Below are 16,310 nucleotides of genomic sequence, written 5' to 3' on the forward strand. Positions count from 1 at the left end.
CAAACTGAGCATAAAACTTATTTAAGGTCAACTGTCATTCTGGTCTAAGATAATCATTAGTTGTAATAACTTTGTAGCATTTTCCTTACATGATTTTCCATGTTTGTTGGCTTTCTGTTGTTGTTTTTCCCCCCTTCTTGTTGTTGTTGTTGTATGTACATTTTGTTTGTTTCTTTCTTGCTCTTTTTCCCCTTCATCTTTAATGCCCCATGTTGGGTGAAAAAACACACGTGAACTGCTTCTGTCATTTTGCTGGTTAAATAAAAAATTGTTTCATTTTGTTCCATTCCACCACCCCTCTCTCTCTTACACACACACACACACTCTGTGAGTACTGACCTGTTTGGCTGGGGTAATGGCCGTGCCTGTCACCTGTAGCTGTGGGTCCTCATTCACCTCCCCTTCATTATCTTCCCTTGGCTGCAGTAACAATAAGAGTAATTACAGATTTTTATTTTGCACTGCAATACAAGTAGAAGCAAATTCTTAGCCCTTTACTTATCCCCATTGGTACTCATTCACCTATACTTCACTATATTCCCCTCGCTGCAATAATGATAACAGCAGATTTTTTTTATAGCACTAAAATACAAGCACAAGCAAGTTTTATGTGCTTAACAAATCTGATACTTGAAATCATTTAGAATCATTTAAAACAGCCACATATAAAAGAAAAAAAATGCACAATCATTATCAATATGAAAGCAACTTTTACGAAACACAAAGTAATACATATTCTCAATCCAACAACTCACACTCAAAAGGAGGAGTTTGTATTATACTCCCTGTTTGGTGATACATATACTTTACCATGTCAAACTGATGCAAACTAGGCCTATCAGTTTGCATTTCACGCAGCTAACAGTGAATCAAACGCCTCTAAAATCTACAAGCACTGAAACATTCCGTGGCCATTGAGAAAATGCCCCATGAGAACCACGGCATAGACGGACGGGCGGGCATTCGAGTTTGACAGGGTAACTATATGTATCACCGAACATGGAGTATAATACAAACTCCTCCTTTTGGTGTCATATACTGTACCATGTCAAACTGATGCAGAATTGAAAGCAAATGGAGGAAGGCAACGCCTACTGGTTCGCATGGGGAGCCCTTGTAACTAAGACGGCAGTGTTAGCAGTGACAAAGGAAATACCCTTGGAACCATCAGCCCTTGTCATACGGAAATCCCTGAGGTAGAAGTTGATGAAGGGATTCTCAGACTGCCAGAAGGCTGAAATGAAATGAAATTATGGTGCTTAGAGCCTCGCCGACCACTAAGGCCATCTCAAGGCTATCGCCGCGTCAATTACTACTACAAGGCTAAAAAAAACCAACCAATTAAAACGAGTCACCACTTCAAACTTTCCACTCCAAAGTTTAAAAAAAAACTTCCATAGTTTAAAACCTTCAAATCTGGTTAAAAAGGTTCACTTCTTTTAAGAAGTCCATCAGCGCCCACGGAGGGACATCACGAAACAAAGTCTTCAAAGAAACCGCCGTGTAATGTCTGCGTCTAACGTCATGCAGATCCCAACAGTCAAGGAGCACGTGTTGCCTCCAAGACATGCTGCAGTGACACTGAGTGCTGGAAAGCAGCCGAAGTGGCTATGGCCCGCACTTCGTGTGCTCTGGGATTAAGACAGCTGATATCCCTGTCAGAATGAGTAGGCTCTGAGAATGGCTTGGGAAACCACCGCAATCACTTCTTCCAGCGAAAGTCATACAAAGCCTCAGTTCCCACCCTCTTTGCTTTGGAGACTATGGAGAGGAGGTCAGAGGAGGCACCCCCCTAAGCACTGCCAACACAGAGGCCGACCAAGGGGTCGAAGACTTCAATGGTGGTGCTGACAGTTCCAACTGCACAGCAGCCACGCGTGCAGGTGGAGCAGTTGAGGATTGGAATGAGGAATCCCTGAACGAGGCTGCCTCAGCAGATGAGGTCTGGTTTCAAGTTCCAGGGGTAGAACATGTGTCAGGGACTGAAGGTCCGGATACCAGGGCTGGGCTGGCCATTTCGGCGCAATGAGAATCAGCTGCGGGCATTCCAATCTGGCTTTCCGGATCACCTTGGACAGAACTGGAAAAGGAGGAAATGCATAGGCAATCAGACTGCTCCAGTCTAAAGACAGAGCATTCACTGCCCACGCTTGTGGGTCGGCGACCAGAGAGACGTAAGTGGGAAGTCTCTTGTTGAACCTTGTGGAAAAGAGGTCCACCATCGGCCGAAACCACCGCTCCCACACCCCCTGAATGGGGTCCTTGTCCAGGGTCCACTCTGTGTGGATGACACTCTTGGATCTGTTGAGTGCATCTGCCAAGATGTTGGCTTTTCCTGCGATGTGTCTCACTGAAAGTGCAATGCCCTTGCTGTAGCACCAACGGAGGAGAGCCTCGGTCCGCAGGTAGAGGTCTGCCAAATGCGCTCCGCCCCCTTTGTTCACATAACACGCGACCATCGTGTCGTCTGTGAACAAGCTGATGGTCTTGCCAGTGGCCTCCCCCCTGAAGTGTAGGAGAGCCCTGCGAACTGCCTCCAGTTCCAGAACACTGATGTGGCATTGGCGCTCCTCCGGGGACCAAGTCCCTGCTGCATGGAGTGAGTCCACGTGGGCTCCCCAGCCCAGGGAGGAGGCATCTGTGAAGAGTGCCACCTGAAGAGTAGGTGGGGCTATGGGCACCCCCTGTGTCCGAAGAGGGGTGTTTAGCCACTCTGGTGTCACCTCAAGGAACCACTTGCCCAGACATATCTGGGTATCCCATGGTTGGGTTCTCTGGGGCCACCATAGCCTCAGTGCCCTCTGAAGAGGGCGCTTGAGAGCCCTGCCCAGGGTATGAGGGGTGCCATGGACTCCATCATGCCCAGGAGAGATGAAAGTGTCCGCGCTGTTGCTTGGGAGGAATGGCGCAAGTGGCTGAGGAGGCCTTCCAGTCAGTCCCAGTGATCTGGCGTTGGAGAGACTATCATGGACCGCGTGTCGAATCTCATCCTTAAGAAGTCGAAGGACTGACTTGGGGAGAGATCGTAATTCTCCTGGTTCGTGAGGAAGCCCAGTTGGGAGCAAAGGTCTAGAAGTCTGGCCATATGCCTCTGGCACAGGGCCTGCGACTGGGCCAGAATGAGCCAGTCGTCCAGGTACACACAGAGATGAATGGATTCCAACCAGACGATGGACACTAATTTCCGCACCATCTTGGTATACAGGAAAGGGGCAAGGGACAGACCAAATGGGAGGGCTGAGAACTGGAACACCTTGTCCCTCCACACGAACCTCAGGTACCGGTGGGATGCCGGATGGATGAGGATATGAAAATAAGCATCTTTCAGATCGACAGAGATAGCAAACTCGCCCTGTTGAATGGTCTCTCGAATCTGTGCCTGTGTGTTGAACTTGAATTCGATTTTGGGGAGGAATTTGCTGAGAGGGGACAAGTCCAAGACTGGTCTCCACCCTCCTGAGACCTTTGGAATCACGAACAACTGCCCGTAAAAACCAGAGCCCGGGTCCGAGAGTTGAGATATCACCCCTATGAGGAGCAGGTGTGATATCTCTGCCTCTAAGATGCTCTCCTGCTCCACCGAGCTGGGGGTTGTCCTCTGCCCAAGGCAGCATGTACCCTGACTCTAGCACCGACACAATCCAGTCACTGAGTCCCAGAGAACGCCACTGATGTGCATGCCGCGACAAGTTTCCTACTTGGAGGGACTGGCGGTGCTGAATCGGGGCCCAGTCATTGGGGGTGCTGCCTTCTGGCCTTGGGCATGGCCGGTCGGCTTGGATGGACATGAGGTGGTTTATTCCTCTGCCGTTGATTCTGCGCATGCCGCTGCGACTTAGGTGGCATGGCATATGGAGGGGCCTCAGTGGCCGGCCTCTTCAATGGCAGCAAAACCTGGCGCCCCTGGGAGGTGTGGGCTAAATATGAAGCCACCTCCCTGTTCATCTCTGCCCTGTGGCTGACAAAATGCGGCGCATACTGGCCAAAGAGAGAGTGCTGCTGCGCCGGGATGGACTGCAGGGCAGCCCTCTCCTCTACTGGAATGTTAGAGAGGCGGAGAACGGCATCACGCCCAGCCAGCACAGTATTGAAGTGAAGACTGGTAGCTGTGTCTGCGGCCGCTGTGAGACCAGAGGCTACCCTACCGCCAAAAGTGTTTAACCTCCGGTCCGTGAAGAGGCTTGGCAGGATAGAGGAAGGCGAACCTGTGTCCTGATTAACCGGACGCTGTTCCCACAGGTCATTGGCCCTGTTGAGGAACGCGTCGAAGAAGGTATAAGCCGTGGAAACCTCGAGGAGGCAGCAGTGGGCCAATCTGTCCCACTCTGCTAACATTTTAAAGGATAGATTAGCTCAAGTGGGGAGGTGCTGTGCTGTGAGACCAACATCCTGTCCTGCACGGAGGGCTCTGCTTCCATGTAGGCAGGGTGGTCTTGTGTGTACAAGGACCACACCCCACCTCTTTGGAGGAATCTTTAAGGAACTTGCCCGGGGAAAAGGTGCCCAGGGCAGAGAGGGGCTCCCTGCCTGGAGGAGGGATGGAAGCAACACCCCTGACAGTGCGGGCTGACCGATTCAGCATGCATGACCCAATTGGGGAGGGTCAGTTCAAGCTTGGATATGTCTGAGTTTGGTTCAGGCTGGTCCCTTGGGAGGTGTGGGCTCAATCTGTCCCCCTGGGATGGGGGCGAAGAGTGCTCATCCGCTTGATTGTCCTCCTCCGAAGACAGAGGCTCCCACTCTTGCTCCCAGTCCATCCCCTGCTGGGTGCCATCCCAAGTGGATTTACCCGCTGGGGCATCCTGTGAGCTGTGTTCAGCCCAGCGGAACGAGCTGGGATGATCCCGAGTGGGGACCATGGCCGTAGCTGTTGAAGCGGGCGGGGAGAGTGTGGACCGTAGGTCCAACCACGCTTGGGATGGTGGGTGCCACACCTTCTCAGTGAGGGCATCCCTGGATGCAAGAGGGACCCATGAGAGCTGTGAGGGGACAAACACCCACTCATCTCCCCGTAGGACTGAGTGCTGGGTAGGTGGGAAATGCAGGCTCCCCCGGGCCGAGTGGGGCGACTTGGCAGCCGTCGGTCCTGACAAGGAGGCCGTTGTGACCGAGGAGGTCACTTGTGGGTTGACAGAGGCCCGATCTGTGGACTGAGTGGCAATATTGGTCGAGGAGCTCGACCTGACCAACAAAAAGTCAATCCCACTTGTTAAGGTCATGTGTGTTACCCTGTGAGATGTGCTGGGTGGAATCCAGGGGGGAGAGGACGAGGGGTTGGCCCCTGGTCCTCCCAGCAACCCAGCGTGCACCATAGATGTGCCCCAGTATGGGTAGAATAGGGAAAACCACCCATGGGCGGCAGCCATCCTGTGACCCCAACCCCAAGGGTCACTGGCGCCTTGACCTCCATGAAGGGAAAAACCTGGCCAAGTTGGAGGGAGGTCAGGTCCAACTTGGGTGTCAGTCCCACCAGAAGACCAGCAGGCTGACTGCCCGGTACCGCCTGACATGCGTGGGCCTCCCCCAGCAGGGGAGACCGGCCGGATAGCAGGAAGACCTGCGCCCCGAATCGCCTCCTGTGGGGAGACTGGGGTGGCTTGGCCCGGGGTGGGCAAAGTAGAAGTCCCCCCCCTCCCAGCCATGAGTCCCCACCGCCAAGAGAGGACTTGCCATTCCCTTTTTTCCTGCCTCCTGCTGGGACACCTTGGGAGGTGACGCTCGTACCCCTTCCCCCCCCGATCCCCTTCATGACCACTGCGGTCCCTATCGGGAGAAATCATGAGCTCCGGGCCTGGGAGAGTCTCTTGCTGAGTCTCGATCCCAGCATCATGATTCCTGCCATCGTGGGATGGCATACGAGGCATGGTACCTGCGCTTAGGCACCCAGCGAAAATCCGATCCCCAACAGAGAAAGGAAAGACAGGATCGACTGAGAGGTAGAGAAAAAAATACGATTCGAGGGGGCCAAGTTGAATCGAGTACACAAAAGGTAAGAATACAATAAAATCAAGCCGCATGCAGCAAAATATGGCCGAATGAACAGGCTTAAGCGTAAGACGAGACAGAGCGTAAACCTGTTAAGATGGCGTTGAGAGCCTTGGCCAAAGGAATGATTCAGCGTTTTGGAGGCGTTTGATTGGCTAAGAGTGGACTGGGCAAGACGGGTCGTCTTTTCACTGTTAGCCGCGCAAAATGCAAACCGATAGGCCTAGTTTGCATCAGTTTGACATGGTACAGTATATGACACCAAACTTTAAATTAATTATTATAAAAAACCAACAAACACACAAAAGAACTGCTTGCACATGAGCACACACACCCAATGGGATAGGGACAAAGAGGACAAGCATGTCTTTTTCAAATACTGAAATACTGACAGAATGAACTGTTTTTTGATAGCTATTTTAAAAATAAGGAATTTCATAACAAATGCCAACAGCCATATATAAGACACCACCCAGGCAAAAAATTTTTCATCTGTGATCATGTCTGAAATTCATATTTAACATTTAACGCTCTGGCTTTCCCCTATTTCTGTACCAGCTAAAACATAAAATGAACTTAGCATGTTCAGCTGACCTGGAATAGAAGGTGATATGATCTTATTTACAGAAAAAAAAGTGGACACTATATTTCTATTTCTACCCACCTCTTCTTCATCTTCCTGATCACATTCATCTTCTTCGTCTTCATCATCTGAGCCTTCATCGTCACTGAAATGTAAACCAGCATCACATGCTTTTTTTGTTCAGCCAGAAAATGTGAGTACACTTTTTGACTTTATAATAAATGGTGAGGCTGGTTCTCTATATCTGTTTATGGGATTAAACCTAGATTCTCATTAACAAGCAATAATCATACAGAACTAAATAAGAAAATGTTTTCAGAAGGAAACCAGCTAAGTAAGAAAGTATATTCTGACTGAACCTTATTGACTTAAGATTTAAAAAAGAGATAGATATTGGCATATCTACTGTCCTGTCATTAATTTTTTCTTTGTCCTTTACTGTTTTTTTCTCTGTATATGTTTATCCTTACCTGCTCCCTTGTTGCTACCATGAAGGTGTTATTCAATGTGTGTTTACCTACAGTTGGGACACTTGCTTAACCCTTTCGCTGCCAGGAAAATAAGATTTAAGTGAAATTTATTTGCCAGGGTTTTTTCCCACAAAAAACGGGCATATATTTTCAAAAAATTCTGTGCTCTTCGTTATTGGAAAGTATATATTTTCAGAAAGACAAATGAATAAAGAATACAAAACACACCAGCCACCGTGGCGAAGTGGTTAGCGTCGTGGACTGATGGCTGGGAGGACGCGGGTTCGAATCCCAGCGGAGGTGGGTTTTTTCGGCCCGTGGCCGGCTCCTACCCAGAGTTGAGTGTGCTGTGGGCTTAAATGGGGAGACTGGGACCACACAGTCGAGTGTCATCCACTTTAAGGATGCGTCTTTGGGTGTGTTACTCTAATTACCCGACCAACACTGCACGTGTCTGTATTTCTCGGGCCTGGTTAACGCCGGGATATCATTATGACAGGAAGCGTAGAGTACAGCCTTGTCACGCAGTCCCAAACCAAAATGGACCTCCACAGCAACATCATCATCATCATCGTCATCCTCCTCCTCCATCGTCATCAATATAAACAAAATAGACTCAAAGTCTGTGGCCTTTCATGCCCTGCTCTCATGGTGACCTCAGTTTTGATACCCCTCCACTTCTGTGCTTGGGGTTAGTCCTGTCAATGTCGTCAGTGTTGGCGGATTCGTGGGGGGCTGTTGTTTGAGGGACGTGGTGGCGGTCTCTACTCTGGGAGGGACGCTCCCTCAGTCTGGCTCCGCAACTAAGCCATTATTGTCGTTAGTAGGGGGCTTAGTAGGTGGTGTCCTAAGTACGTAAAATCAGAACAGGCACCATTGAACACCACCGAAATGACTCAGCAGCAGTGCAGGGTCTCCTCTGGTGTGTGGCCTCCTGGCGACCTAACATCGATAGTTCCCTGTGGACTGCCGACGCTGGAACTGCGACGGACGAACCCGGGTGTGGCCGTGTATGGGGGAATCTAAATGAGCGGCGTGGGAGTAATGCCACTGAAACGGCGCAGATGATGGGGCAGCAAAAAAAAAAAAAAAAAAAAAAAAAAAAAACCAAAAAAAACCCACACGATGTTTTCCCATTTTATATATTTTCAGTGACATGCTGTTGTTTTGAAATCAGTGTTTAGTTTTTTTGTCACATTTTCAACTTGTTAATTACAAACATTAGTCAGGTAATTTGCACTAAAATATCATATTTTCTGGACAAATAGATAATACCTGCACCAAAAACAAAAAAAAAAAAAAAAAAAAAAGAAAAGAAAAGAAAAGAAGAAAAAAAAAAAGACATACACAATGCATTGTGACTTCTCCAAGTGATAACATGGATGTGAGGTCACGCCCCCTCAGTCTCCACCCCCCTCCTCTTCATCCCTCTCACACGGTCACTTTATCCAGTTCTCATCAGACTGCGTTGGCTGAGTGCTAAGAAAACCACTCACACTCACGTGTGTCCTGCTAACAATTTGGTCACTTTCTGTCATCTGCTGCATCTGTAGAGCTGGCATCACTCACTGATAGTCGCATCTTGGCCAGTCTCTTCATTGCTCCCTTTACTTTCTATCAAATCGTCTGATAAAGGTTCATCACTGTCTCCTCCTTCCAATTTATGCTTCAATTCTTTCTGAGCATCAGCAAAAGAAAGCAATATTTGTTATTTTGTTCACCACATTCGCATGTCTTGAGAATGGTGTCCAACATTTCGTTGAGCGAGCGAGGAGAGGAGCCAGGCAAACACTACATCAGTAATCCAACCAAAACGTTCAAATAAAGGACTGCCTCATGACATAGATGGGGTTTCTAGCTATGAATAGAATCTAGAAAGATTCCCCAAGCTAAAGCTACCAGTATTTTTGTCAACGAACTCAATGCAAACCAGGGAAACATCAGAATATTTTGATGCATACATGCTTGCGATGACAAGTTATCTTGTCATATCGGCAGCCTAGGGGTTAAAAGGAACACAAAGTGAAACAGCATCATGCTCAAAAAACCCTGGCAAAATGGAGAGTTTGTACAATGCTCCCACTTTGGTTAAAGATATTTACTATGTCAAACTGATCCAAACCAGACCTATCAGAATCCTGCCTATTGGTTTGCTTCTCTTGGCCAAAATTTCATGGCAACTCAGTGATAAGACATCTATTATTCCGCCGTCTGCTAGCCAATCAAATACCATTTCCGACTGGAAGATTTTCTGAACGGTGGGAAATTTGTGGCAGAGTTCCGAAAAGTAAGTATTGTAGGCCAGTGAACTGGTGGAGTCTTTATGGTTTGAGGACACATCGAATCGCACTACAGGTGTTTTAAAAGGTCCATGGTGGGTTGTGTCAGGGAACTTAAAAAAATGAGAGATGCTTCTGACATCCAGACCAGCATTTTCCTTGTGTGACTGAATATGGAGTCCAAGTGGAGGGATACAGTTTGGGTTGTCTTCAAATTTCTTACTGAATGGGTTGTTGAACACACTATCGTATGCAGGGTTTTTCGGTTCAGAGAAAAGTTTCAAATCGCAGCTGATGGACAGCTTCAATCTGTGATTGGAAAGAGGTGGTTCCCCTGCCACTGCATACAAGCTGTGCACAGCGGTGGTGCTGAACGCGCCTAGGCTGAGATGGAGCCTTTGGTGTGTATTGGGTCCAGCAGTGTCAGATAAGACGGTCTGGCTGAGCCATAGACAACACACCCATAGTCCAGTTTGGACCAGAACAGGGCTCTGTAGAGGTGCACGTTTTCTTATTGCGCCCCAGTCCATGTGTGCTATGACTTGGATGATGTTCAGAGTATTTTGGCAGGTTTTCAGCTATTTAATGTGACTAAGGAAATTGAGCTTCTGGTCAAAAATGACTCCCAGGAAATCTGGCTTCCTTTACCGTCGAGATGGTGGATTTTCCCCCGACAGAATTCAGGGTCCAGAAAGAATTGTCGGAAGTTGTGAAAGTGGATACACTGAGTTTTCATGGAAGAAAAGGTGAAACCGTTCTCTTCTGCCCAATGCTGAATTTGATCTATGCAGAGCTGGAGCCTTTGCTGGATGTGGGTGTGCTCGCAAGTGTATGGTGATAGTAAGAGTGCAAAAAGTGTTCATGTGAGCATTCATTTTTATAATGCTGGAGCTTTTGCCCAGATGGCAGCAGGCACATGTATTGTTGTGCTGACAAGGTTGGTGATGCCAGACTCTTGCAACGTCAATTTCGTTATTATAAGTTTGATGTTTTTCATTTTCGACGTTATAGCATGAGGTGACTGACTGAAAAGCAGCAGCCAGCATAACTGCTGTCTCGACGTCTGTCAACAAACTTGGTCAAATTGGTATGCTCAAAATTTTTCAGTTATGCACTGTAAAACTCCAGGACACCTAATTTCTTTAAGTTTTCCAGGACAAATCCGGATACACAGGGATGGTTGGCATGTCTGGCCATACCTCCTGACAGCTGAGCGTGTACCCTAAATGCTAAATGCATCCGAGTACAGACAAAAAAGGTGGATCCACCCATTGCCAGTCACCTTGACGCGCACAGGTGCTGTTATCTGAAACACGCGAGTGTCATGCATGCAGTATCCCCTCCTATGGAGATACAGGTGCAAGTAAGGGAGGCACTGGCAGCAGTGGAGGTTGCCCTGACAAACAAGCGCTCTGTCCCTCCACCCTGGGCAGAGTTTAAGTCCTTGGAGCAACACCAAATACTGGGGTTAAAGCCATGATGGGCTGAGACCAAGGGGGGTTGGTCCCTTACTAAGCCCAGTGTGTCCCAAGGGTGAAAGCACTCCGTCATCTCCCAAGGGACAGAGGAAACTCCTGGCTTCCATGTGTTGATAGAGGTTCGGGAGGTGCTATGACCCATAAGGGGGGTGCTGGTCAAAGTGGAAGTGACCTTCCAGTGTGTTTCAGGGGTCAACCCCCGCAGGGGAATTAACCAATGGGCACCAGCCAGAGGGTGTTGAGAGAACAGTTTCAGCCACGCTCAAGCATGAGGGTGCCAAAGCTTCTCATGAAGCACCTCATGAGAAGATGTAGGGATGCATGCGTGCTGGGATGGCACAAGCATCCATTGATCTTCAGACAGCTCTGGGAAGGGGAAACTGCAAGCTTGCCCCACACCAGGGTAAGCTGACCTAGAGGTGCTCTGTCCCGAATGGGAAGCGCTGGTGACCAGGTAGGTCAACCTGACATCAGCTCAGTCCCTTCAGTTGAAACAGTGCGTATTCCTAGGGAAGCACCAGATGTAGTGGGTAAGGAATGCTGGGCTGAGTCCAGGAAGCATAGGAACTGGGGTCACCTCCAGCCCTCCTGGCAGCCCAGAGTGCACCAGGGGTACACGCCTGTACAGGCAGAATGGGGAAATGTACCCATGGGTGCCAACCACCTTGTGAACCCATCCCCAAGGCTCACTGGCACCTGAACTCCAGGAAGGAGAAGAAAAGGAAAGAAAAAACTTGACCAGTTGAGCAGGAAGTCCAGTAACCAGTCAGACCTGGCTAGACATCAAGGACCGACGCAAACGATGTAAATGTTGTCATTACTGAGACGAAAACATCCCAGAAAGCCGCATCAAACAAGAAACATGCAAGAAAATAACATTTCTAAAGCACATAAGGTTGGCAAAGACAGAGCAACAAGATAATGTACTAATCTCAGGAATTTAGGCCAGTGTGAATAAGTAAATGGCTCCAGCTGGAAATGGTGTTTGATTGGCTAGCCGATGGTGGTCTAATAGCGAGTTCCCTTGACTGGCCAAGAGGAGCAAACCGATAGGCCTGGTTTTGCACCAGTTTGACATGGTACAGTATATGACACCAAATGAGAAATTATTGCAGAACCTTGCATTAAATATCTGAGCATTAAAGCAATATACTGATTGAAACTATCAGCTTGGCGCAACTTAGGGGGCCACTATATTGGACCAGGCTCACTTTAAGGAAATAGAAAGAGGTCAACTGTGACGTCACAACGACTGTCCTCAAAGCCAACTTCCAGGGATGCTCCGTTTAGAACTGTGGGAAATGATGATGTTCTGTGACTGAAACTGCAGACCCATCACATTTATCATTTTCAAAAGCTGCAACAGTCAAATCATTGTCTCTGCAAAATGTGCTTCCATCAGGCATAATGGAATTGGCAAAACATGCAGTTCCCACAACAACACTCAAAAACTTTGATCCGTTGTTGATGTTTCAGCAGCTTGTTTTAACTCTTCTTCTGTAAACTCAGGTTCAAAATTTTTTAGAACTAAAGCAAAATCCATTCCAACATCGTCCTTGCACAGGTGTTTTTTTTCCCTTTCCTTTTCTTTTAATATGACTTGTTCAACATTGTGGATCACTTCCAAGGGGCCTGTTAGTCATTCTGCAAAAAACTATATACTTAGCAAAGTATACTTGGTAAAGTCCCTGCACAGTATTTTTCTTCATCAATTTGTTTTGACCTACTTTGCAAGTCAGCCAAAAGCAAAAGTGAGTCTCAGCATTTATGAGCTCACAACAGTACAAATAGTGGCAGCCTCCATGACTGCTCAAAGCATCACAATTAAAATAAAATTGTTTTCCCCCCAAGATACACATTTATTTGCTTCAGAAACTACTGGACGAGTCACAACTACCAAAATTCTATCTATGTAAGCCAAACCATTTCATATCCCCTTTAAGTACACAGTAGGAATTTTTTTCCATCTTCACTTTTTTGTTGAGCATCCGTTTACATAAAATACACACGGAATGGCGCGACTCAAGATATAGGGGGATCCATTTAATGTGGGGTGGGGTGTGTGTATGTGGTGTGGGGGATTGATAAGGGAGAGTGAGAGAGAAGTGGAAGGATGGGAAGTAAAAGCATATTTCTCTGTTGAACTTGTATGTTTATACTGATGATGATGATGGGAACAAGGTCAGTTAAAGCACATGCCTGTAAAACTTGTTCCTTTAACAAAAAAACAATAACAACCCCCCACCCCCCAACTTTTTTAATAAGAAAAAATCTTTAAAAAAGAAGAGGAGATTAACACTCTCTAAGAAAGATCTGCCAAAGATTCATATCTATTCTTTTTCATCTTGCACTTCCTTTGTATTATTCTAATTTTTTTTCTATCCTTTTTCTTCCCATTTACAAACAGCTAACTCAGTCAAACATTCACTGCCTCTCCCCCAAAACCTTTAACCCTAATTACGCAAGAGCGCCCACAAACACCTGCTAAAAATTCTGTCTCAAACGCAGGAGCGCCCGCTAAACATGTGCTTACAATGGGCGCAACCATGGTTTTTTTGTTTGTTTTCTTTTTACATAAACGAGATTATCGTGAGAATCACGGACTCGTTTTCACCACTTCCTGCTTTACAATTTGAACTTTTCTGGGTCCGATCTGGTTAAGTTTTGCCAAAGTTTTGAATTTTCAAAGTTGAAAGGTGAATTTGATGACTGTTGAGAGCTTTGGGGTAATCTGAATGATGATTCTGAAGATGACTTTGAACTGTTTGAACTGTCTGTGTGAGAATCTAGTAAAAGTCGATTGTACTGTGTGACCAAGATATCAACTGATCAAGTTTCCCCGATAATGAGAGTGAAGTCTGTACTGGAGTGTGAATCGACAGACCTCTGAAATCATGAATCAATTGTCAAACCACTGAAACTGACACTGTCAGTGAGTCAGTCGTTGATTTCACAGATATTCATCGGCATTCTAGTGGAATGATGGCCTAGAGGTAACGTGTCCGCCTAGGAAGCAAGAGAATCGGAGTGCACTGGTTCGAATCATGGCTCAGCCTCCGATATTTTCTCCCCCTACACTAGACCTTGAGTGGTGGTCTGGACGCTAGTCATTTGGATGAGACGATAAACCGAGGTCCCGTGTGCAGCATGTACTTAGCGCACGTAAAAGAACCCACGGCAACAAAAGGGTTGTTCCTGGCAAAATTCTGTAGAAAAATCCACTTCGACAGGAAAAACAGACAAAACTGCACTGTAGTGTAGCGACGCGCTCTCCCTGGGGAGAGCAGCCCGAATTTCACACAGAGAAATCTGTTGTGATAAATAGAGAAATACAAATACAAATCTTCCTGATTGTGCTAGTTCAATGGATCATATTTCTCTTTTCATTATGGATAAGATAAATATGTGAGGTAGGTTTGTTGTTGTTTTTCTCCCTACCATCGAGGAAAAAATACAAAATCCCTCAAAATGAAAAGAACATAAATATATCAGCATGTTCATTGTTGCAATTCAGATTAAGGAAGAAAAATAATAAGGTAAGTTTGAAGACACTGCAGACCAGACAAACTTTATTTTAAACAATTTCTTTCAAAGTTGGCCATCAAATTTGATGCTTTTATTTTTACTGTGAGTACAAAGCAATATAAGCCTGGAAACAAAAATCCTTTTGCAACTTATCATGTGCTGAAAGCAGGAAAAATAACTGTGCAACAAAGGAAGGTAACTATATTCTTAATCAGTTTTAATAATTACCTGTAATCGCAAGAGTTATTCCTCCTGGCATGGGATTTCAAGGGTGATTGGTGCTGGGCAAGCTGGGGCTAAGAGGGTTAATTCACTCTGACAGGACCTGATCCCAGGCCCTACTGTTTATAACTGTTTCAAACGAAGGAGCCTGATTGGGGCTTTATAACATTTTGAATTTTTAGAAGGGCACCTAACTTGCATAATGATGTTATAAGCTAAAAATATCTTAACTGACCTTTCCAATCTCCCCTGCAACCAAAATGCAGTGTGTGTTGCTGTGCTCACGAGCAGGCAAGTAATTTTCTAGGTGACTGGGTCACAAGAACAGTGCATGCCAACAATGGTGTCTGACCCAGTTTCTTCTCAATCACAAGGCAGACAACAGAATCAAATGAAGGAGCCCTATCCCAGCTGTGTAATGCTCTGAATTAAACTCCTTTTGCTTTCCTGGATTCTTTTACGTATCGGTGTGTGCAAATTTCAAACAAAAATTATGGATACTTTCATCATCTCAATGGATGATAGCATAAAAAGGGAAGTTTTATATTTTGTCCCCTACTACCTCATTATGTTACTGATCAGTTTGGAAAAGTTCAGCTCATTACTTCTAACATTTGTTTTTGGCAATTTTGTTTACTTACCCTACAAATGGGCTTTACACGGGGAATGTCAAGGGAGCAAACCGGCAATACTAAATGAGTTAACTCACTCGCTGCCATTTTCCGCATATGCGGATACTGTCGGACAAAATGAAAGATGCCAATGTCCGTATATGTGAATTTGGATTTTGAAAATTTGCGCTGTTGGAGTGACGTGTCGGATACGAAACTCAAAAGCAGAACTGATTCTTAAGTTATCTCCGGCCAACTTTTCATTCACATATGCTGTGTGTGTGTAGTGACACGCTCATTAGCAGTCGACAATGAAGCGTACTCTCGGTCAGCTCTGCAAGTTGTTTGACAAGATGGCGTCGCGACGAAGTCTTCGACACGGTAGGAGAGGTCAAGTGCTACTCAGCATTGACGCTGCTTTGGAAATGATCCAAACTGAAGGCTCTGCTGTTGAAGGAGATATGTTGACTCGTTGGACAGTGATTCTGAACCAGATCTGATGAACTAGAAATAAATTCGGCCGCTGAAGAGGGTGTTGACAGTGGAGAGGAAAGTGATCCTGAACATGTGCCAGCTGATGAGTCCGACACTGACGACAAAATCACTGAGTAAATGGATGACTTTGCTGATGTTTTTACCAGTGATTGGACTGACAATGATGAGTGTGTATGTATTATATATATATATATATATATATATATATGTCTCTGTGTGTGTGTGTGTGTGTGTGTGTGTGTGTGTGTGAGAAAGAAAACAAGCCAGATGCTCAGGTGTACAACTGTGTGGTGTGTGTGTGTGCGGGGTGGGGGATGGGGGGGGGGGGGGAGGGGGTATGATTGCATGCATAGGTTTACTTATTTTTTGTTTTACAATAACATGGAGTTTACTTGTAGAACAAGGTGCTATAGATATGACAGTAATAGTACTAATACTGATGATACTGTCATTATTGTTTGTAATATTGTTAAAAAAAAAAAAAAAATTTCTAATGTGTTTTTTTCTTTGACTACATATAAAAACTTATCACATTATGCTTCCATTCACATGGATATTTTGAACAAGGGAATAAGTAAAGAAATAAATAATTTAAACAACAATAAGAAGAAAGAGTTAGACCTGCATGACCATTTGTAGGTGTGTATGGTTGCAGGTCATGT

General features: G+C 46.1%; 1 protein-coding gene across 3 annotated transcripts in view; it reads right to left on the reverse strand.

Annotated features, from left to right (window-relative positions):
• The window catches only part of LOC143283916 (ran GTPase-activating protein 1-like), a 74,419-nt gene that overhangs the window by 43,109 nt on the left and 15,000 nt on the right, over nt 1–16,310 (reverse strand). For all 3 annotated transcript variants that reach the window (XM_076590340.1, XM_076590339.1, XM_076590338.1), the window contains 2 exons: nt 6,650–6,713; nt 340–420 (listed from right to left, as the gene is read on the reverse strand). In XM_076590340.1, coding sequence (XP_076446455.1) covers nt 340–420; nt 6,650–6,713 — 145 coding nt within the window. The remainder of the gene's footprint in view (nt 1–339; nt 421–6,649; nt 6,714–16,310) is intronic.

Source organism: Babylonia areolata, chromosome 7 (genome assembly GCF_041734735.1).
Source record: "Babylonia areolata isolate BAREFJ2019XMU chromosome 7, ASM4173473v1, whole genome shotgun sequence".
In the NCBI taxonomy this organism is placed as follows: Eukaryota; Metazoa; Mollusca; class Gastropoda; order Neogastropoda; family Buccinidae; genus Babylonia; species Babylonia areolata.